This window comes from Schistocerca piceifrons, chromosome 2, assembly GCF_021461385.2.
Source record: "Schistocerca piceifrons isolate TAMUIC-IGC-003096 chromosome 2, iqSchPice1.1, whole genome shotgun sequence".
Taxonomy (NCBI): Eukaryota; Metazoa; Arthropoda; class Insecta; order Orthoptera; family Acrididae; genus Schistocerca; species Schistocerca piceifrons.
In genome coordinates this window covers 542,841,436-542,865,827 of record NC_060139.1, presented here as the reverse complement: position 1 = coordinate 542,865,827, position 24,392 = coordinate 542,841,436, and the positions used below count along the sequence as shown (strand labels likewise).

Here is a 24,392-nt window from a genome sequence, read left to right as displayed (position 1 = left end):
ATTGGTAATAAGAAGACATGTATTAATATCAGTGTAAGGTGATCAGTATTGCTTTGTGTGGTCACTCCTGGCTTGCGAGAGAAATTATAAATTGCATCCAAATGCTCATCTCGATATCGTCATAATCTTGATGTTTGCGGTTTTTATAATTTTGATGGTACCGACTTCCAAATAGAATTCCAGAACATTCATAAATTTGAGACATTATATCGTGATATATCAGTTCACATTTATACTGTGGTTTTTATAATTTTGATGGTATCGACTTCCAAATAGAACTCCAGGACATTCATAAATTTGAGACATTGAACCGTGATATATCAGTTCACATTTATACTGTGGATGAGTGCAAGTCAGAAGATGTGTAACTGTAACTGTACACTATGACAGTTACATGTTACACTCCTGGAAATTGAAATAAGAACACCGTGAATTCATTGTCCCAGGAAGGGGACACTTTATTGACACATTCCTGGGGTCAGATACATCACATGATCACACTGACAGAGCCACAGGCACATAGACACAGGCAACAGAGCATGCACAATGTCGGCACTAGTACAGTGCGTATCCACCTTTCGCAGCAATGCAGGCTGCTATTCTCCCATGGAGACGATCGTAGAGATGCTGGATGTAGTCCTGTGGAACGGCTTGCCATGCCATTTCCACCTGGCGCCTCAGTTGGACCAGCGTTCGTGCTGGACGTGCAGACCGCGTGAGACGACGCTTCATCCAGTCCCAAACATGCTCAATGGGGGACAGATCCGGAGATCTTGCTGGCCAGGGTAGTTGACTTACACCTTCTAGAGCACGTTGGGTGGCACGGGATACATGCGGACGTGCATTGTCCTGTTGGAACAGCAAGTTCCCTTGCCGGTCTAGGAATGGTAGAACGATGGGTTCGATGACGGTTTGGATGTACCGTGCACTATTCAGTGTCCCCTCGACGATCACCAGTGGTGTACGGCCAGTGTAGGAGATCGCTCCCCACACCATGATGCCGGGTGTTGGCCCTGTGTGGCTCGGTCGTATGCAGTCCTGATTGTGGCGCTCACCTGCACGGCGCCAAACACGCATACGACCATCATTGGCACCAAGGCAGAAGCGACTCTCATCGCTGAAGACGACACGTCTCCATTCGTCCCTCCATTCACGCCTGTCGCGACACCACTGGAGGCAGGCTGCACGATGTTGGGGCGTGAGCGGAAGACGGCCTAACGGTGTGCGGGACCGTAGCCCAGCTTCATGGATACGGTTGCGAATGGTCCTCGCCGATACCCCAGGAGCAACAGTGTCCCTAATTTGCTGGGAAGTGGCGGTGCGGTCCCCTACGGCACTGCGTAGGATCCTACGATCTTGGCGTGCATCCGTGCGTCGCTGCGGTCCGGTCCCAGGTCGACGGGCACGTGCACCTTCCGCCGACCACTGGCGACAACATCGATGTACTGTGGAGACCTCAAGCCCCACGTGTTGAGCAATTCGGCGGTACGTCCACCCGGCCTCCCGCATGCCCACTATACGCCCTCGCTCAAAGTCCGTCAACTGCACATACGGTTCACGTCCACGCTGTCGCGGCATGCTACCAGTGTTAAAGACTGCGATGGAGCTCCGTATGCCACGGCAAACTGGCTGACACTGACGGCGGCGGTGCACAAATGCTGCGCAGCTAGCGCCATTCGACGGCCAACACCGCGGTTCCTGGTGTGTCCGCTGTGCCGTGCGTGTGATCATTGCTTGTACAGCCCTCTCGCAGTGTCCGGAGCAAGTATGGTGGGTCTGACACACCGGTGTCAATGTGTTCTTTTTTCCATTTCCAGGAGTGTACATGATTTAGTGAGCACAATCGCTATTTCTCTTCCAGTAGACGAGTCGTAAATATCTTCAGTCTAGTATTTCTACTTAACCTTCACTGTACAAAGAGCCATTCCGTCCATATTAACTGAAAATGTTTAAAAACAAGATGAAATCGGACACCCCAAGCACGTTTCAAAACCGGATGCGTTAATATGGGAGCGAAAATCGATTGAGGAATTGGAAAACCGGCAACCAGAAGCGGACTTCCAGAATAGATTTTGAAGTGTTTACATGACCGCCAGAAGCGATATTGGGAAACTGGTTTACGAAATCCGGTGTTTGGAGCCCCGTGTAAACGACGTAATTGGCAAGAGTCCTTATTCGGTGATAATAGATAGCAGATAGCAATACGTCCATTGACACTCCTGGCCGCTGTGGCCGAGCGGTTCTAGGAGCTTCAGTCCGGAACCGCGCTGCAGCTACGGTCGCAGGTTCGAATCCTGCCTCGGGCATAGATGTGTGTGATGTCCTTAGGTTAGTTAGGTTTAAGTAGTTCTAAGTCTAGGGGACTGATGACCTCAGATGTTAAGTCCCATAGTGCTTAGAGCCATTTGAACCATTTTAAACCATTGACACTAAGAAAATGTTGTACATTATAGTGCGTTATTTTAGCCAAAATAGGAAAAATATCATAGCAATTTTCTGTAGAATACTGGCAATAGAAGGTGGTGATGCTGACTCTTTCACTAATGCATTTAAAAAGCAGCTAGCAGTAGATGACCTTGATTTAAACGAGTTGATAGATATAGGTGGGGAGAGCGCCAGTGTTGTAGGAGAGCATCATTCACTCTCTTCCATTCTGAAAGAATCTCTGCCTCATTTTACTGTAGTCAAAAGTGTGTCACAGTCATTGCGGCTTGTTGCAGAAAACGCTTGCAAACTGTTATCTTCGCATTTCGAATACATAGTTAGAGAAGTTCGTAACTTGTTTTCATGCAGTACCAAGCGGCAAATTCCCTGCAGCATGAAACAGTGGCCAGTAAGAAAAAAAACTAAAACTAAAATCCTCCCGAACAGGCCATGAAGGCCCAACAGTACCGACTGGTCGCCGAGTCAGCCTCAGCCCATAGGCGTCACTGGATGCGGATATGGAGGGGCATGTGGTCAGTACACCGCTCTCCCGGCCGTATGTCAGTTTCCGAGACCGGAGTCGCTAATTCTCAATCAAGCAGCTCCTCAGTTTGCCTCACAAGGGCTGAGCGCACCCCGCTCGCCAACAGCGCTCGGCAGACCGGATGGTCACCCATCCGAGTGCTAGCCCAGCCCGACAGCTCTTAACATCGGTGATGTGACGGGAACCGGTGTTACCATTGCGACAAGGCCGTTGGCGCCCAGGATGAAACTGCTCAAAATAGGCAAGTTGTTAGGAACGTGCTGGCTGGCTCGCACAGTAGCCATTACCAAAATTTTTGACCAATACGATGGTTTACAGCAATGGTAGTCAACCTTGTTGTTACTGCCCACGAGAGGGCGTTCTGACTTTTATGGTTTTTATAAAAAGCTGACGTAAAGTAACTATTTGGTATGTAACTATTATTATATGCTTTAACTCGCTGTAGCTCTGCTTTGTAATTTCTATAAAGTTATTTTCCTGCTTTATAACTCACTATTACTATGGAGACAGTGGCTGGTTAGAAAATTGGGATACAAAAGTGGGCAGTAGGTAAAAGTGGCTTACTGCAGTTGCTTTAGCCGGCCGCGGTGGCCGTGCGGTTCTGGCGCTGCAGTCCGGAACCGCGGGACTGCTACGGTCGCAGGTTCGAATCCTGCCTCGGGCATGGGTGTGTGTGATGTCCTTAGGTTAGTTAGGTTTAAGTAGTCCTAAGTTCTAGGGAACTTATGACCTAAGATGTTGAGTCCCATAGTGCTCAGAGCCATTTTTTGCAGTTGCTTTAGAGCTTCACTTTAAAATGGCTATGATAAAGAAAGATGGCATACTGCTGGACAATACGTCTTACACTTTTATTAAAATCCAATGAATTATATCTTCTAATTTTGAAACACTCACTAAAATCAAACACTGACTCAAATCGTATGTTTCAGGCTGATAACGTTGAACCTCCTAAGCTGTTATCAGAACTACACAGTTTGCTGCTGAACTCTCTGCCAATTTCCGTTCCCCCAGAGCGATTAAATAATATAAAGAGACAGGAAATGACAGGGTTCAATTTCAGGGATTATGTGATAAGTACTGAATGTAACAACGTAGGATTTAGTTTCAATGAAGCGACAGTTGGTACTGAACAAAACGATTTAAAAGTTGTCAAAGAATGGTGTGTATCAACTCTTAGAAAAAAAATGTCCTGTTTCTCAGCCGATTCACCCACTAACCAAATTCGATCTAATGTGAGGAGATACAATGGCCAATTTTAAAGAATTGCTTGGAGCCGACAATGTTGACAGCACTTTGGATGAATGGTGAGTTCTCCCATTCCAACAATAACAATGGAACAACGTTAATTGAACAGCAGAGGCATTTTGGTGCAAAGCACCAGCCTTTGAAGATGCTGCTGCAGAGCAGAAATTCTCGACTACCAGCAGCCTTGTGATGGGAGTTTTGAGGCTGCCGTTCTCGAGTGTTATATAGTGTGGCGAGAGTATTGTCTATATAATGAATGTGGTAAAAAAGAAATCGAAAAAACAGAATGCACACAAGCTCAGCAGATTACATAATTAGAGTGCTGGAAAATTTGATGAATGAAAGATGTCATCAATTCGAGCCAAGCACTAAAATAATTTCAAAATTTAAGTCAGAGGATGTATGTAATGATCATAATGATGTCGATGTCATTTCGCACCTGATATAATATATATGATAATGTCGATTTTATTGTTGTTTTATTTCAATTTAGAAGATAGTAAACATTATATGCATTAGTGCAGTAGTTTTAGTATATATCACATAATTTCATTCATTGTACTATGTAACATAATATCGTTACGATAGTAGATCAATCTACTATAATTTTTATGGCAGATAAAATTTATATTTTGTTTTGATATATACTCAAGAAATTCAAAAAATATTAATTTATGCTGTTGTAATTGTACTTTTGTCACTCACTAAGCCACATAAAAGCTCTCTTATTTATTTCTAAATATACCAAACAATCAAATGGTAAATCAACAGAACAATGATAAAAGTGTGAAGAAAGCAAATATGGTGCGCCTAGAGTAGTTTTTATATTTTTCGCTCCACAGAGTGACCGCGTGGTTTCAGGTGTCATGCCACGGACTGTGCAGCTCCTGCTGCCGGAGGTTTGAGTCCTTCCTGGGGCATGCGTGTGTGTGTGTGTGTGTGTGTGTGTGTGTGTGTGTTGTTCTTAGCATAAGTTAGTTTAAGTAATGTGTAATTCTAGGGACCGATAACCTAAGCAGGTTGCTCCCTTAGAAATTCATACACATTTACATTTTTTTTATTTTTTTGGTTCATACTAAGACATTAGGATATAAATTCATATGCATCAAATAATAAAGTCCATGAATTCCTGGAATTTATTGTTTGTTGCCTTTGACTTTATGGCCTAGCATCATGATATAAGTGTTTTTATGAACCTGATGATTGTTTGTGAATAAAAAAACTGGTCGTTCAATAAAGAAATTTTTTCAGCAGTGCTTGGTGGTAAAACATGACATTCTTCAAATACCTTACCACCATCTCTTTGTACAATTTATCAGAATATTTATACTTAGGGATCTAAATATGTTAACAATAATGGGAATATTGTACTTTTATATCTTTTCAATTAGATGGACAGCAGATGGTGTTATGTGTGAAATCAGTAAGTTATATAAATGCTTGGCATGAGATAGTTGATAAAAACAGCAGAAAAATAGTAGAAGACAAAAAACTGCTGCTTCTTTTTTAACTAGCTGAACAAATAAACTATCTGATCAAAAGTATCTGAGCAATATAGGTAGGTTAGGAGAATTTAGTGACTTCAAATGTGGACTAATCATTTGATGTCACCTTATAAATAAATCCATCAGGGACATTTCGACATCTCAGACAAAGTAGACTGTTGGTGATGTGGTTGTGAAGTGGAAATGCGAAGGAATAACCATAACTAAACCAAAAACCAGGCAGATCTCATGAGTAGTGGGGCACTGGGGGTACAAGGACAAATAATTTATTCAAAATGGTGGCTGGGTTTTCAGCACCACTACGACATCATACCACCTCCACCCACTGGAAATGGCAGGAAATTTTGGCTTGAAATAGGGCAGTCAGGCTACCTTCACTAACCTCCATCCCTCTCCCTGCCTCTATAATTTCACTCACGCCCCCCCCCCCCCTCCTATGATGTCACCCCTGGAAATGGTGGGAAACGATCAGCTGATGTCCAGCTGCCAGAGAGGACGGTTAGGTTACTGCACTTTATTTATTTTGGTGGAAAATGGAAATTCTGTGCTGGGGAGGAAGGCAGGGTATTTAATTTAGACTAACGCAGAGACATGCGTTCGTCTCGACATGCAGGGACCGGCTCATCTAGTTCACACTACATCCACCAGAGGGCGCTATTGGCTTCTCCCCTCTTCCCCCACCCCTTCCCCCACTCCTATGATGTCACCCACCCCCACACTGCGACCCCTCCCCTGGACATGGGGGAAACAGTCAGTCTGTGCTGCGCTGCAGGAGAGGACAGTTAGGTTAGTGTACTTTATTTACTTTTGGTGGGAAATTGAAGTAAAGATTGCTCTTAATTACACATCTACATGCACAGTGCCTAACTTTGCAATATGGCTCAAAATTGGTAAGTCACAGAAATAGTATATAGTTTATGACATAGACTATAGTTCTGACTTCTATGACATAGAGGTTAGAGAGCTGTATATCAGGAAGGATTTTGTCGATGAAAATGATCGAAGAGTCCATTATTTACGAATTGAGAGGACCACTGGTTACATACCACACACACAGACACACACACACACACACACACACACACACACACACACACACGCACACACATACACAAACACAGATGTTGTGAAAGAATAATATTGTTCTAGACCAATGACCGCTTCTGTTTGATCTCATCCATCTATGTACATGAGGCTGAGTGCATATTTGTGTTTGGATCCAGCAGAATGGACCATGTCACTCTTATGAATTCATAACAGGACTCCACATAGTGTCCCACAAGGCAGTTGAGATCACCTTCACCGGCCACTGTCTTGGACTCGGGTCGGGCAGTTCTACATGTGTTCACTGTGCAATCTTTGCACACGATCTGTAGGAGCGCTTAGGAATGATTTTCGAGTGAACTCGGTCGTCATATTCATGTGGACTATTTTATACAACAATGCAGCATTCCCGCCAATTTTTTCGAACGTGGTATTGTGAACATTGGTCACATGATACTAAATCCAACAAACGATGGACAATAAAAGTTTCTGGCGGAAATAGGTATGAAGGTATCAGCAGTGAACAGCGACAGAGAATAACTTTGACCAGTCTAACACACTACCTGAAGCGATGCAGAGAAATTGTTCTGGAAAATATTAAGACGAAACAACACTCATTTACTGCGTAACACTAAATCTGGCGAATGGGCAAACGCACAAGAGACCATGTTTCAGTGCTAAAGGTTTCCAGCAGGTATAGGTAAGAGGGAGGAATAGATGCATCAGCAGTGAGAAGCACCAGAGTAGCTTTGACCAACATAATATTTTTCGTACATGAGCCTGATTTTACTTACCTGAGGAGCACCTTCAGACAGTGCCAGAACATCCAGAACATATGAAAGCACATCGCTGTTATTTTAGGGGGGATAGCCTTTCCAAGAAATACGTTTAATGATTTTCAGGAAGCGTCCTGTTCTTGAGTCTTTTTCAACTGTGAGGTGGTGTGAACATTGACGTCACACGTCTTTGTCGGGGCTACAGTGAGATAAATTGTTACAAGTCTCTCTCTCTCTCTGTCTTGAAGGGAGAGCTCCTGAAGTCTCTTGATCGACTGTGAGGTAATTTTACAGATTTCCCGCCTTTATTTGGCTGAGAGAACATCGACTGTCATGTGTTGTTTGCATCGAGACGGTGAAACGCCGGTGAAGATATATTTTCTGGTTCTCTACACATTAGAAACACACACGATGATGGGTACTAAAACCATAGTTTACTTTGTAACATACTAGCATGATCCGGAATCTATTATTCCATTGACATCGGTACTCGTAGACAAAATACGAATGGAACTGCCAGTTTCCTCTAGTTTCGAGTTTTCACGTAACAATATTTGCAGACAAGATAAGTTTCTAGTTACTCAGTGGTTTGCACCGCGTCCCACGCTATAGTTTTGGCTCCCTAAATATATGATCTCCACTCTCTGTCTTTAGAATTATACTGTGCAGGTGATCAGTAGCATACTCCTGTGCTGTTGACATCGAGAGAACCCGCATAAATAGTGTGATATTATAGCAAACCATATGAAAGGACACGAAATTATGGAAATTTTCATATGGTACTCGATGATTTCAGTACAAAAGTCTCGCAATACCATCGTGTTTTGGCATGTAAATTCGGATATTGCAGCTGATATCGGTTCCAAGATCAGTAAATTAATGACGAAGCATTTCTCGTCGACAGAGCTTAGAAAGTAAATGGTTTTGTAATCCCAGAATCTGGAGATGGTCGCAACTCGTTGCTAAAACCGTGGCAGCTAGCAGGCCAGACTGGAAACAATAGTGTCAGCAGATGCCTTTGCGTCGGACGAACCAGACCAGCCCTCCTACACAAGTTCAGAGAGTGGTTACTGTTCGCAGGGGGTCCCCCAATCACAGAGTTTAACTGTCAGTGCAATATGACTGCTGTATTTTTTTCGAACTGTACAAAAATAGTTTTCCGCTGATATTCTCGTAATTTGTCCATCTGTAGAAAGTGGTGGATAGTGCTCCCACAACATCAGCAGCATTTTGGCGGGTAAATTCAATAAAATCCAATCAGGCTGCTCCATTTAAAGAGCATTCCATGATGTCAGACAAGCTCAAGGCATCGTTTGTGAGGAGCATAGGCCTCTCTACAGATTGATTAGAACAAAATAGGGGCAAAAACAGGCATCTACTGAAAGTTCCATGACGTTAGAGAGTCACAAGACATCTTTTGTCAGGGTGGGGGAGATATGTGTCTCTAGACACTGGTTCGAACAAGACAGGAGCAGAACAAGAGATCTACAGAAAGTTCCGTTACATCAGAGAGTCAAATAACATCTTCTTTGTATGAGCGATCAAAGGCATGTCCAAGGGGATCAGCCGCCTTTAGTTTGGACGGGTGGCATGCGTCCCTCACCCATCATTGTGGAATTAGAGGATCTCCAAACCAGCAGCTGTAGCGCATCGAAAACTCACCGAAAATTCCAGCCATTATTCTTGTCTGTAGGGCAGTGCTTCGAATGCTATGAGAATCTTTTAGACTTCCAATCTCTTATGTGTCTTCTTTTTTTTTCACGATCTGTTGTGCGTTTCGAAATATGTCATGAAACTTCAAATATGTGTTTATTCTGATTTTCCCATCTGTGCTTACAAACCAGTGTGGTTTTCCCATTGTAGAACTGTGCTTCGAAAAGTGAGGAAAATAAAAAATAAATGCCTTAACATCTCTGATGCAGCAGCAAATACAAACTAAGCCTACCCAGCATTTCAGGAAAGTCATGAACATAACATTAACTGGTATGTGTGAACTCCAATTTTTTTAACACACTTGTAAGGCGTCCAGATTTAACCGACCTTACAAGAACTTTTTGACTGGAATACTCTCTTTCAAATTCTGAAGGTGGCAGGGGTAAAATACAGGGAGCGAAAGGCTGTTTACAATTTGTACAGAAACCAAATGGCAGTTATAAGAGTCGAGGGACATGAAAGGGAAGCAGTTGTTGGGAAGGGAATAAGACAGGGTTGTAGCCTCTCCCTGATGTTATTCAATCTGTATATTGAGCAAGCAGTAAAGGAAACTGTGGTGTCACCGCCAGACACCACACTTGCTAGGAGGTAGCCTTTAAATCGGCCGCGGTCCGTTAGTATACGTCGGACCCGCGTGTCGCCACTGTCAGTGATTGCAGACCGAGCGCCACCACACGGCAGGTCTAGAGAGACTTACTAGCACTCGCCCCAGTTGTACAGCCGACGTTAATAGCAATGGTTCACTGACAAATACGCTCTCATTTGCCGAGACGATAGTTAGCATAGCCTTCAGCTACGTCATTTGCTACGACCTAGCAAGGCGCCATTATCAATAGATATTTAACTTGTGATGCCTGTACCGTCAGACCGATGTACACCACTTATGGATTAAAGTTAACTATTACATCAACTACGTATTTTATTTGCTACTATTAATAACCTTAACTGTTCCAGACCTCACGCCAGTCTGAGTGTAATTAAACGCGTGCATTTCGGCCTCCTCTAGCAACACGGTGTTGGCTCTTCTGCCAACACAGCAGAAACGAAAGAAAAATTCGGAGTAGGTATTTAAATCCATGGAGAAGAAATAAAAACTTTGAGGTTCGCCGATGACATTGTAATTCTGTCAGAGACAGCAAAGGACTTGGAAGAGCAGTTGAACGGAATGGATAGCGTCTTGAAAGGAGGATATAAGATGAACATCAACAAAAGCAAAACGAGGATAATGGAATGTAGTCGAATTAAGTCGGATGATGCTGAGGGAATTAGATTAGGAAATGAGACACTTAAAGTAGTAAAGGAGTTTTGCTATTTGGGGAGCAAAATAACTGAAGATGGTCGAAGTAGAGAGGATATAAAATGTAGACTGGCAATGGCAAGGAAAGCGTTTCTGAAGAAGAGAAATTTGTTAACATCGAGTATAGATTTAAGTGTCAGGAAGTCATTTCTGAAAGTATTTGTATGGAGTGTAGCCATGTATGGAAGTGAAACATGGACGATAAATAGTTTGGACAAGAGGAGAATAGAAGCTTTCGAAATGTGGTGCTACAGAAGAATGCTGAAGATTAGATGGGTAGATCACATAACTAATGAGGAAGTATTGAAAAGGATTGGAGAGAAGAGAAGTTTGTGGCACAACTTGACCAGAAGAAGGGATCGGTTGGTAGGGCATGTCCTGAGGCATCAAGGGATCACCAATTTAGTATCGGAGGCCAGCGTGGAGGGTAAAAATCGTAGAGGGAGACCAAGAGATGAATACACTAAGCAGATTCAGAAGGATGTAGGTTGTAGTAGGTACTGGGAGATGAAGAAGCTTGCACAGGTTAGAGTAGCATGGAAAGCTGCATCAAACCAGTCTCAGGACTGAAGACCACAACAACAACACAAGAACTTTATCCATAACGACAGTACGATGCAGTATAAGATCCTCAGAAAATAATAATTGCATTATATAAACAAAAGGTAGTTGCAGTTATATCATGTACCCGAAAACTAATGAAACAATCTCTACCGTTATATGGACAGTGGCATGAAACAAAAATGTTAAAGGGTCACTCATATTGGAGACGATCCGAACAGGTGTCTAATAATACCATAAAACTCCCATTAGCAATAGAACGGCGAGCTTCATCGTAGAAGGGGATAAGGCTATAACAATACATTATTCCTTTTAGTGTAAATAAGGCCAGGACCTTCATTAACAGGGCTATGCCGCGAGCCAGAAAGAAAAATAAAAATGTATCTTCACCTCTAGCGAGATGGTGATTGGCTGAAGCCATGCTTGGCAATGAGGATGCGACACGGTGGGGATATCCCATTTTATAAAAGCATTTCGAGACCTAAAATTAAGGTTCTCTCTCTCTTTCTCTCTCTCCCTCTCTCTCTATCTCTCTTGCCCTGCGGCAGACCACACAAGAGTGTGGAAATAAGTGTAGGCGTTGAGAATTTGCTTTCTGTGAAGAGAGGAAAATACGCTTCACGTATCATGGCGACATATAGCAAAGTGGTAGTTAAATATTCCTGTGGGAATTTATTTGGGCAAAGTAATTGTGTACATCGCTCCAACCCATAACAAATGTGCAGTAACCATTATTTCGACTAGGGAAAGATTAGCGTTCTACAGAAAGCAGAAAAGTTGCGACTGAGTGAATTCAATCAAGGCCAGAGTAGGGAATTAGCATTTCAGATCCAACACGGAGAGTATGCTTTAGCAGATTCCGCTTGGTCAAATACCACCATGCATTAGGCCACAGTAAATGTTGAGTCTACACTTTGCTAACTCCAACTTGCATATACTTTGACCACTGAATATCAAAAGCCAGGATACTAACCTACCCTCCCATTGAGTACATGAGTGTGTTTTCATTGGTTCAAAAAGTAAATTTATTCTCCAACTCGGTGCATTGAGCAGCTACGATGACGTAGATTTAAATGAGCTGATGAAATTTTCAATATTTATTCTTTCCTGTGTTAAAAAAATTTTCACTTGTAGAGATAACGATTTTAATAATTGTCATTTCAATATGTCCAGCAATGAAATATTTTGTTATTGACTATCAAAAGCAATTGAACATGATTGTTGTTTATCACTTGACCCCTGAAGGAACAGCAGCTGATAAATTATATGTAGAATAAAAAAGGGAATAGCTGTTTTGTCTTTCTAGAATAGACCCCAAGCTTTCGCATTTATTATTTCATGCAATCTACGTACTTGACAGGAGGGTCGAAGCTTTTGCCATCAAAGCGACGACGAAGGCGAAACATGTTATTGCTGAGACGACGTCTCACAAGAGAACGACAAATGCAGCACTAAAGAAATTCGATGCTCGTATTTTTAAAAATGCAAGAAAAAAACGAATACCAATTTCAACGGCTGAGAACGGAAATTTTGTGTTCGATCGAAAGTCGTGGTGACGTTGACAGCGTTAGGGAGGAATCGCTGACGACGACAGATTCCACTTTAGTGTCGGTAGGTACTACTGTAAATACTGCAAAATCAACAGTTGCTGATAATACGACAGAAAGTGCACGCGAAATTACGTTTGACGTAAGACGGAAAAGCACATGTGGATGCCAGTCCGAAACCGCAAACCGCGAACGGGAAATTAGTCCAAACCAGCGTGTGCCAGAACATCACGGTAACTGTAGGGAACAGTTTGGATTGCGACCACTTGTTCACGAAAGAATAACAGGTCAATCGGGAATGCAAGAGCGTGGTTTGCAGCAAGGTTCAGTACCTCAAGCACAAAAGTGTGACATACGCTGATCAAACCATAGTGACGCGTTATGCAACGTCACAACACCTGTAGGACGAATACCGACGGATTACAGTACTTCGTCTAACGAGCCAGATTTGCTTGCACGTCAAGATACAGAACCGGTAGAGGGCGCTATGCACGCATATTGCGCACTGAGACCTGCAAGTGATTCTACTGCAGAAATGTCAGAGAATTAACCAAGTTGCACACGTTTGCGTAGATTTGACGCAAACCAAGGATAGAATTCCAGTCTTCAAAACCCAGTAGGTACATTACAGAGAGAAGCGAGAGGTTTTGATGATAACCACTTTCTTACAATGCAGAATTACCAGCTTTATAAGGAAGATGCAAGTATTCTCCACCGCCGCACATTTATTGACCAATTTAAAGTAGGAATACCGACACATTGGCCATTGAAACATAAGTTAGATTTTTTTTGCGCACATATGGAGGGAGGCGTTGCTGAAAGTATGCAGAAAATAGCAGAAACCTGCGATTCGTATGATTCGTTTAGAGCTGCCTTTATAGCAAGATATTGGTCTCCTGAGGCTCAAATGAGAATAAAATATGGATTATTACAAAACATCTCATTCGAAAATTTGCGTGAGAAAACAGCAGTCAAATTCTTTGAGAATATGGCTAAAAGGAACCGTTACTTAGATAACCCATATAGCGACGGAGAATTGATTCAAATATGCAAAACGTATGAAGTATCAACAAGCCTTGATAGGACGTGGGGGCGATAATGTAGAAACTTTCAAAGGTGTTTGGAGAGAAGTAGAGTCCATGTGTGAAAACGAGGCTCAAAGACGTCGCGATTCAGGACAGAGATTTCTGAAAGAACACGTAATAGTAAGGAGAATAACAATAATGGTAGCGATGGTAGGCCAGTATTGCGATTGAATTTTGGAAGAAATGGGAATAATTACGGAAATGGGAGTAATGGAAACACTAGAGCACAGAGTAATGGTTTTAATAGTGGTTGGAACAGGCGGAATATAGACGAAAACAGGAATGGAAACTGGAGAACTCGAGATAACCGACAGACTGACTTAGTCAGCGGTCTACATGTCCATGCAGAGAAAGCAGATGGGGAGGTGGTGCGAGAACGCAGACATAGGCAAATACTTTGGGTAATTACCGGAGAAACGAACCACAGATGGAGGTTGAATTACGACCACCGAATCCTGGGGAACGTGAGGATTGACTGACGTTAGGTATTGCTGGAGTTCAAGCAGATAACACACTTTCTGCAGAAAGGGATGACAAGGCGTCCTCTGCAATAAATAGGTTAAGGTGTGGCGTACAAGAGTCGGAACTGGGAACAGGAACGACAGAAAGATCATAAAGGGTATCCACACAGATACTACAAATTGGGAGGAAGTCGCAACTGAAGTGTTGGGACGAGATAGGCTGGGTTGACACTTACGATGAGGATGAACTCCCAGCATTACCTAGTAATGAACCATTTGATTATGACGAAGCATTAATGTATATGGTGCAGATGTTTTATTGTGCACAGACGGAAAATGATTTTCAGCAGGGTAATACATATCCTACTGTAACCTGAAAATTTGAATCTGCAACTCTCAACTGGCAGATAGCAAATATGATAACGAGTTGAATTAGGGTGCGAGTACAGACAGATACACTTAACGTAGAATCTGACTCCCCAGAATCTAAGAGTGAAGTACTTTCACACTTACAGAATACTTGCCAGGCTCTAAAATCCAAATTAAATCAGATTACACAGATGTGTGACGCGGAAACAAATTTAAAGGAAGTAGCAATGAGTGAAAATGAGGATTTAAGATATAGAATGGTTACTTTAGAAGCTGATCTAGAAGCAGCGAGACTAAAATTGGACAATTTAAAAAAGGGAAGTACTTCTCCCCAAACTCTCGATAAAGACCATCAAATGTTAATGGAAAATGACGCAGCTATGGATGTCCATAAACATCCAGTTGTGACAGAACAAAAACACATACATTGGTTAAATTATGAAGTAATTGAGGACATATTAATGGAGGAAGTCGAAGATGAGAGTACTTTAGAGATAAGCCCGATACTTCGTGTAACAGTCGTTAACACAAAAGTTGATAGTGGGAGTGTATTAACGGTGATAGCAGAGCCGTTATTCAACCGTTGCAATTGCGACAATGACTTATTAGTGTTAAAAACACGAAAGGACAAAGTACATGGACCAATTATGGGACGTTCGTCGAACATCATAAGACAGAGAAAAGTTGCATTTGACAGCCAGGGTCATGTAATAGAAACGAATTTTGTCATAGTACCAAAGATATCAGTCGATATGATTATCAGAGCTGACTTCCTCAATCAACATAAAGCTGTGTTGGATATGGGGCAGAGGAAGTGTCACGTTAGGAGAAATCACCTTGAAATTCGAGGAGAACCTGAGACATGAATAAATGTGTGGAAATTATACACAGTTACAAATGCAAGTAGATGGAGATATTGGTTGTCAGAATATTCCGCAATATCTATGGATGAACGAACCAGTGCCTATGGATTTGGGAACAGTTCAAGACATTTACACAGAGATCAAAAAAATACGAAGTCTAGAGGGGTTAACAGATCAGCAGAGGTTGGAATTAGATACAATATTACACAAGCATGCGTTTTTATTTGAACCGAAACCTGGAGCAATTAAAGATCTACAATACAGATTCGAGGTTAAAGACAATAAGCCTTCCAGTGTAGCTCCGTATAACATCCCATTGAGTTACCGACGTGCTGTATTCTTGTAGTTAAATAAGAGGAAACCAGATAGTGTCACTGAAGAGGTGCTGTCAGCTTATAACAGCCCGTTATGTGTTGTGGAAGAAAAGGATGGAATGCTACATTTGGTGTTAGATTCCAGACAAATTAACACAATCATAGTTCCAGAAACAGATCATCCTGAGAGAATAGAAGACTTTCTCCGAAAGTTTCATAATGTAAAATTATTTTCATCACTAGATTTATGATATAGCTTTTAGCAAATTGAATTAGCTCCTGAATGCTGATAATATATTGCATTTACTGCTTTTGGAAGGTGTTAAAGGTTTAAAAGAGTCCACTTCTAATTAAACATTTCATCTGCAGCTTTTATTCGAGGTCTGGGAAGTATTCTACCTAAGGAGCTACAGGAGCGACTGACATGTTATATGAATGACATCCTCATAGCATAGCCATCATCGGAAAAACATAATGAAATTCTGTATACCTTACTGAAAACACTTAAAGAACATGGGGTAGCAGTAAACTTGGAAAAATCGAAATTTGGAACACAACACATAGACTTCCTAGGACATGTCACATCTGCACAGGGAATGAAACTGAACCCAGAAAAACTAGGGGCAATAAGAAATTTCGTAACACCATATAGTAGGAAGGCACTCAGAGGCTTACTGGGACTCGTAACGCTTTTTAAAAGGTTCATATGTATAGACACTCTAGCTACACCCCGATTATGCATTTTAACCGGTAAAAACACTCCATGTATATGGGATGATACTGCAAAACAAGAATTTCAGAAGTTGAAAAAGGCGTTAGCGGAAGCACCGATACTGTCACACCCAGATCTTACGGAAGATTTTTGTATGGCAATGGACAGCGCCAAGACTGGGTTAGGCGTAGTATTATTATAATGCTACGAACAAGATGGACAGATGACGCATAAGACCATTGCATTTGCCAGTCGTGTGTTATCCAAAAGTGAGAGGAATTATTCCATTACAGAGCTGGAAGCTTTAGCGGTAGTCTGGAGTTTCCAAAAGTTTAGGTATTTTTTGTTTGGAAGGAAAACTATTGTATACACAGATCATAAAGCTCTTGAGATTTTACTCACAGCAAAGTTGACACATGATAAGCTAGCAAGGTGGATTTTTGTCTTGCAAGAGTATGATTTCTATGTGAAACATATACCAGGGCCGGCAAACACCTCAGCAGATTTTCTTTCCCGGTGTCCACAAGATGCAACCCCAAGTAACAAGAAGTTCGCAGATGAAGACTAATTTTTTTTATATATTACATATCTTTTGAAAACTAAATAACAACAGCTTTCTCAAACATTTCAAACGAACAGAACAAAGACCCAGAGGTGTTAAGGATCAAACATAAATGGAAAGACAAAAACTCTGTTGACATTCGTCAGAATTATTTGCTAAAGAATGATGTGCTGTTCTACAGATGAGACTCAAGTACAGGTTTATGGGCAGTATGTCCACTTTCACTTTTATTAATTCGTGCGTTCTAGGTACTTGACAGGAGCATTTCTAACGATTTTTGTTACGATTCGCCCCTGATATTAGCTGCCTTACAGGGCTAGGGCCATATTTATGTAGAATGCTTGTTTGACATCCTGGGCTTGAGAGGACAGTTCAGAGGTCTTGTCCATTTGTGCGCTAAGTGGTAAGTTAAGTTTGCACACATTAGTACTCTCACTGTGCAGATACAAAGGTCGGACGTACGACACACTGCAGATATCGCTTTATTTTAACACTCTATAATTTCAGTATATCGGTTTAGGGGGGTTGTCATTTTAGACCAAGTCTTTTTTGCACCAGTTCACACATAGAACATAGAGGTTTACTTGTATTTCGACTTGTAGGGGATGGAGCGTCCTTTATTCTGAGTTTGCCTGCTCCTACTTTCGAATGGTATACGGAATTTTTCGTGCAGCAGGATAACGCTAACTGTGGGACATCGTCAATTTAGAGCTGTATTGCGAATTTAGGCACTCAGATGTGCAATTAGGAGCGAATGTACTCTACTTTCCCATCAAAAATAAATAAAGTACTCTAACCTAAACTTCCCCTCCTGCAGTGCAGCACAGACTGACCGTTTCCTGTCATTTCCAGGGGAGGAGTGGTGGTTGGGGAGTGACATAGGTTTGGGGGTAGGCGGGAGGAGGGGAAGGCCAATGGCACTCTCTTGGGGATGTAGTGCGACTTAGCTCAGCTGGTCCCTTGTGTCAAGCTGAAGACACATGTCTCTGCCTTCCTTCCGAGCACAGAATTGCTGTTTCCCATCAAAAATAAATAAAGTGCAGTAACCTAACTTTCCTCTTCAGCAGTTGAACAGAGACTGACCACTTCCTACCATTTCCAGAGGTCGCATCAGAGGAGGTGTGGGGGTTGGGTGACGTCATAGGAGTGGGGAGAGGGTTGGGAGAGTTAGGTTATTGGAATTAGCCCAATTTCCCTATTTCCCGCCAAAATTTCCCGTCATTTCCAGGCAGTGGAGGCGGTGTGATGCCGTGTCCTCAAACCCCCATCACCCCGCTACTCTGTGAACAGGTACCACAGAGCATTGCGGAGTGGGCTTGAAATAAATCACATGAAATCCGCAGAAGGAATCATGAATTCCAGATAGCTGTCAACAGTTAAGCTTGCGCAATTACTCTACGTAGGGAGGTAAAGAGAATGGAGTACAATGGTCTAATAGGCCATAAACCATGCATTTCCGTAGTCAAAGCTAAGTGACGCTTGAGGTAGTGCAAAGAGCAATGCTACTAGATGGTGGATTACGAAACATGTAATATGGAGTGATGAATTATCCTATATCTTGTGGCAACCCAATAGAAGTATCTATGTTTAAGAAATGCCTGGAAACCTTCCCTGCCATATGTGTCAACACTCAAGTATGGAGGAGGTAGTGTTATAGTATGGAGGCACCTTCACGGTCCTTGTTTAGCTGAAGAAAAATCTAAATGTGGAAGGATATGTGGACATTTTACGGTTTTGTGTCCTGTGTACAGCAGAGGTACAGTTTGGAGACAGACGATTGTTTGCATGGGCATGACAATGCACCCTGTCATAAAGCAGCATGTATGAGGCAATGTTTTGTGAACAACACCTTTCCTGAAATCGACTGGCCCACCCTGAGTTCCAACTGGAACCCAAAGGTACTCCTCCGGAATGAGTTAGAACGTCGACTTCGCTCCAGACCTCAGTGTCCGTCATCACTATCTTCTGCGGTTTCGGAATTTGAGGGATAATGGGCTACCATTCCCCTACAGCCATTCAGACAACTCGCTGAAACTGTCCCCACTCAAGCTGTCGTAAAAGCGAAACATGGAGACAATCAATATCAATGTCTTCAAGTAGGTGTCCGAATATTTTTGATCCGATAGTGTATATAAAACTCACTATTTGCTCTGATGCAGTATTTTATTGCATGGGAAAGCGAAAAAAAAACTGTGAGTGGCAGATATTCACACTCAATGATAGATGTAAAGTTTCTCTCTCTCTCTCTCTCTCTCGGTATTCTCAAGGCCTAAAAATCCTAAATAACTATCCGAGACCTGCATCACAGGTAAATAATGCAACAAAGGTGCTATCTGTAGCAGGGCTATAACAGCGTCGACTTCATTGCCTGTCAAGCCTTAGCGCCTGTTGAACAGTGTGCAACGTTGGGGCGGGCACTGCTGTCCGCCATTTCCTGGTCACTTATCGCGGTTTCGCCTCGCTTTCCTGTATCTACTGAGGTGCAGGCTGAAATATGGGAAGGGTATATAGAGGCACTGTTGATGGCAGTATCGTAGAAAGAGAAGAGGAAGTAGATGAGGATGAGACAGGAGACAAGATACAGCGAGAAGAATTTCACAGAGCACTGAAAGGCGCAATTAGAAACAAGGCTCCGGCAGTAGACAACATTCCCTCACAACTATTGAGACGCTTGTGAGAACCAGCCGTGACAGAATTATTCCACTTGGCGTGCAAGGTGTATGAGACGGGTGAAATCCCCTCGCTCGTAAGACGAATGTGATAATTCCAGTTCTAAGGAAGGCAGGTGCTGACAAAGTGTGAATAGCACCGAATCATCAGTTTAATACATCATGGTGCAAAATATTGAAACAAATTATTTATCGAGGTATGGAAAAACTGGTAGAAGATCATTTTGGGTTCCAGAGCAATTCAAGAACACACGAAGCAATACTGACCGTACGACTTATCTTGGAAGGTAGGTTAAAGAAAATCATACCTACGCTTACAGCATTTGTAGATTTGGTGACAGCTCTCGACAATGGTGCTTGGATGCACTCTTTGAAATTCTGAAGGAAACAGGTATAAAATGTAGGGAGTGAAAGATCGTTTATAACTTGTACAGGAATCAGACTGCAGTAGTTATTAACAACCAATATAAATTTAAGTGCTAGGAAATCTTTTCTGAAGGTATTTTTCTAGAGCATGGATGGTAAGGAATTCAGACAAGAAGAGAATAGAAGCTTTTGAAATGTGGTGTTACAGAACAACGACGATAAATACCTACATTAGCTGTTACCGTAAGGTAAGTGTGTAAGCACAAGCCTTGTATTTGTTTTTCTTAAAAAGGAACAGCACAATAAATTTCCTTGAAAGTAAATGTGCGAGTATGTACGAACGTCTTTCAATAAATAATGCCCCACTTCTCAGAAAACATATTTTCTTTAAAAAAATCAAATGCGTGTGAAATCTTATGGGACTTAACTGCTAAGGTCATCAGTCCCTAAGCTTACACACTACTTAAATTATGTACGAATGTTTTTCAATAAATAATGCCCCTCTTCTCAGAAAACATACTTTCTTAAAAAAATCAAATGTGTGTGAAATCTTATGGGACTTAACTGCTAAGGTCATCAGTCCCTAAGCTTACACACTACTTAACTTAAATTATCCTAAGGACAAACACGCACACCCATGCCCGAGGGAGGACTTGTACCTCCACCGGGAAGTATTTTATTAAGAGCTGGAATTTGGTGACAATATTAGTCAACATCTCCTTTACATTTACTATTTTCCTGCATTGTCTCCGTCAAGTTCTATGGCCTTACGTCGGTATTGTGCAAGAGCATGTTTTCTCTGTAGGTAAAAGCTCTTGTCCTCTGCTTGTAGCCATGTTTTCGTTGCATGTATTAGCTCTCGTCATCTTCAAATTGTGATCCCAGTGTTGGCTGTGACAGATGCTGACGTCATGAATGAGACCGAGCACATCACAGTTTCTGCACTTACTGACGCTTTAACTCTTTCTGTCCATCGCCAACAGTACTTTTTTCAACCGCATCAGTACTATATACTTTCGAGTTAACATTTATGGATGTATACCACCGTTTCTTTTTCTACAATCAAAAATTCAATTACAGCACGTTGTCGTAATGAGTGTCTTGCGTCGTCGCCAGTTTGTTGGTTCACTACAGTTCTGCCATCAGCCATACTTGTTTGAAACTTCGCACATGTGCAGAATAAACATTTTTGTAGCATAAGAAAGACCTGCTACGTCTTGTCTATTGTCCGGTAGCTGTAAGTACATGGCTGACGTATCACTGTTATTTTAGATGTTCATACAATGTGGGCTTTCACGGCATGTACCGACTTCACTTAAAAACGCCCGGGTATAAAAATTTCCCTTACCATTTTAAACTCCAACTACAGACCGAGCAAGGTGGCGCAGTGGTTAGCACACGGCATTCGCATTTGGGAGGACGACGGTTCAAATCCGCGTCCTGCCATCCTGATTTTGGTTTTCTGAGATTTCCCTAAATCTCCTCATCCTTCTCTAATCCGATGGAATCGATGACCTCGCAGTTTGGTCCCCTCCCACAAATCAACCAACCATCAAGTTCGCATGTATAGGGAAGCTACTGAGATTTATAAACATCACAATAATTGTAACAGTAAAGAGGAAGCTGTTACATTAGATAAAATTTGGATGTCAACGTTACACCGAGTGTGTTGGCATTAAGGTCGTAGCCGACATCATAGGATGGACTGTAGTGCCCTCTACACCGCCTATATACTCGGTGATACCTCAAGTTCTGGAAGCAGTTTTATGTATCGACTAGGGATTAACAGTCCGGAATTTTTAATTGAAAGTTTAGATGTTGTTGATGTGCCTCGGCAATGCCTGTGAAACGTGGATATCATCGTCGTTCCGGTATACAAGTCATTGAGAGCAATAGAGATTGACTTGGCTGGTCAATTCGATAAGCAGCAGCTTATGGCTGGTCCAAATGTTTTTCGTGGGCTACGAATGCAGTTCACGTGTGATGTCGAAGCTCGTTTTTGGAGGCAGTACATGGCTGACCTTGGCTGTTGTACGGGGTAACCATGCTGATTATGGAGACCTTGAGGCTTTCCATGATGCAAACATTTTGGCTTGGAAACATGGAGTATAGCTGAGAGTACTGGTCTACTCGCAAGGGTTCCCTATGGTACTTTGGTGCCAGACAAGCAGTTTACTTTGTCCACAAGAAAAAAAGAAGAAGCACAATGCAGACGAGTATCTGTTTACATGGGCCAAAGTAGGGAACAATAATTGTAAAATAAAGATTACTGGTGACTGTATGTTATATTATAGACAATAAAAATTCCCTGTCTCCTTTCCTTATCTCTCCCATGTTTCAAACAAACAAACAAACAAAATCACTTATGCACTCTGGCACTAGTAGCAGCGTGACCTTGAACTGGACTTAGCCAGTCGAGGAGCCAAGCAGTGCGTGCCGAGCTGGCATTGCTAATAGTGACTTAAGGCGTTTGAGCGGAAGGTAGGGGAAGTGGCGGAGCTTTTAAACTTCCCCTTCAATTATAATAAGAAGCCAGGTTTTAAATGCGAAACAGTTGCCAAACTAAACATTTCCAGTTGCTGCTAACCAGAGCATAAATTCTCGACTTTTCTCAGGTTACTCGTCAGTCGTCAGTGTTCTACTTTCATATTTCCTCCTCTACTGTAGTGAGAAGCCAGCAAAAAGCATCAACCGATATATGTACCAGGTTTTGGAACAATCCTAACGAAGACATCTGTGAAGCGCACCATGTTTCAGGTTACATTCTTCTTTTCCCACTCCAGTTTGGTTGTTCCGTCAAAAACAGCGTGCTCGTCTTGCAGACCAACCTCCATCTGACTCACGAAGTTTCGCATTGTTTTCTTTCCGTGTGGCGACCATTAGCGCCAGAAGAGCAACAACGCAGCGTTCGTAGGGCTGGCACGTCATACTCGTTCTCTCGTATTTCCTCCAGTGGCGACGCCTGTTCGCGGCTACAAGCGTATGATAGTGAACCCTAGCAAATTGTCGACGAATGCTCGTTTGCTCGCGTTTGCTTCCATTCGCTCCGGTCTAAATGAGGCTTGACAGTCGGCGCTTACCACTCGATGGTGTCATAGTCCCTGGCGCAGCAGTGCAGCGACTTGTACTTGGTCAGGTACGCGGTGTCTACGCTGTTGAGCTCCGTGCTGATGGTTGGCGGACTGGGGCCTGGGGCGATGAGGTGCTCGCAGAAGCTGCCGAGGCGAGACGCCAGCGCCAGCGCCCCGAAGCCAAGCAGCAGCAGCAGCAGCAGCGCCAGGGTGGGCTCCTTGTGCCGCATGAGAGGCCTGGCAGCTACTGGCCGAGTCGCTAAGCGCACTTCCTGCTAGCCTCCCTGCCCCGTCGCTGCCCACTGCGTAACTACCGGCTGCCGCGGCCTATGTCTCATAATCTTCAGGCAGATATGAGAGGAGTGCAACAAGCGGCGTCACTTGACAAGTCATGAACTGGTCAACGGCTGTGTCTCTTTAAAGCGCTCGTAAACAGACAAACAGTTCGTCAAATTCCGCGTCTCTCTCAAAAAATGGTTCAAATGGCTCTGAGCACTATGGGGCTTAACATCTGAGGTCATCAGTCCCCTAGAACTTAGAACCACTTAAACCTAACTAGCCTAAGGACATCACACAGATCCATGCCCGAGGCAGGATTCGAACCTGCGACCGTAACGGTCGCTCGGTTCCAGACTGAAGCGCCTAGAACCGCACGGCCACCGCGGCCGGCGCGTCTCTCTCAAACTGCACTGAAGCGCTAAAAAAAACTGCTAAAGGCATGCGTATTGAGTCACAGGGATGAAACAGGCAGAATACGGCGCTGCGGCCGGCAATGCCTATAAAATACAAGTGTCTGGCGCAGTTGTTAGATTGGTTACTGCTGCTACAATGGCAGGTTATCAAGATTTAAGTGAGTTTGAACGGCCGGCTACTGTGGCCGAGCGGCTCTAGGCGCTTCAGTCTGGAACCGCGCTGCTGCTACGGTCGCAGGTTCGAATCCTGCCTCGGGCATGGTTGTGTGTCATGTTCTTAGGTTAGTTAGGTTTAAGTGGTTCTAGGGACTGATGACCTCAGATGTTATGTTCCATAGTCCTTAGAGCCATTTGAACCATTTTTGAGTTTGAACGTGGTGTAACAGCCGGCGTACGAGCGATGGGACACAGCATCTCCGAGGTAGCGACGAAGTGGAGATTTTCCCGTACAACCATTTCAGGACTGTACCGTGAATATCAGGAATCCGATAAAACATCAAATCTCCGACATCGCTGAGGCTGGAAAAATATGCTGCAAGAAAAGGACCAACGACAACTGAAGATAAACGTTC

The 24,392-nt window shown here is 42.9% G+C and overlaps 1 protein-coding gene across 2 annotated transcripts in view; it reads right to left on the bottom strand.

Annotated features, from left to right (window-relative positions):
- LOC124776346 (X-linked interleukin-1 receptor accessory protein-like 2) overlaps window positions 1–23,411 on the bottom strand; it is a 141,097-nt gene extending 117,686 nt beyond the window's left edge. For both annotated transcript variants that reach the window (XM_047251295.1, XM_047251296.1), the window contains exon 1: window positions 23,138–23,411. In XM_047251295.1, the coding sequence (XP_047107251.1) occupies window positions 23,138–23,358 (221 nt within the window). In that variant the 5' untranslated portion in view covers window positions 23,359–23,411. The remainder of the gene's footprint in view (window positions 1–23,137) is intronic.
- Window positions 23,412–24,392: the final 981 nt, after the last annotated feature.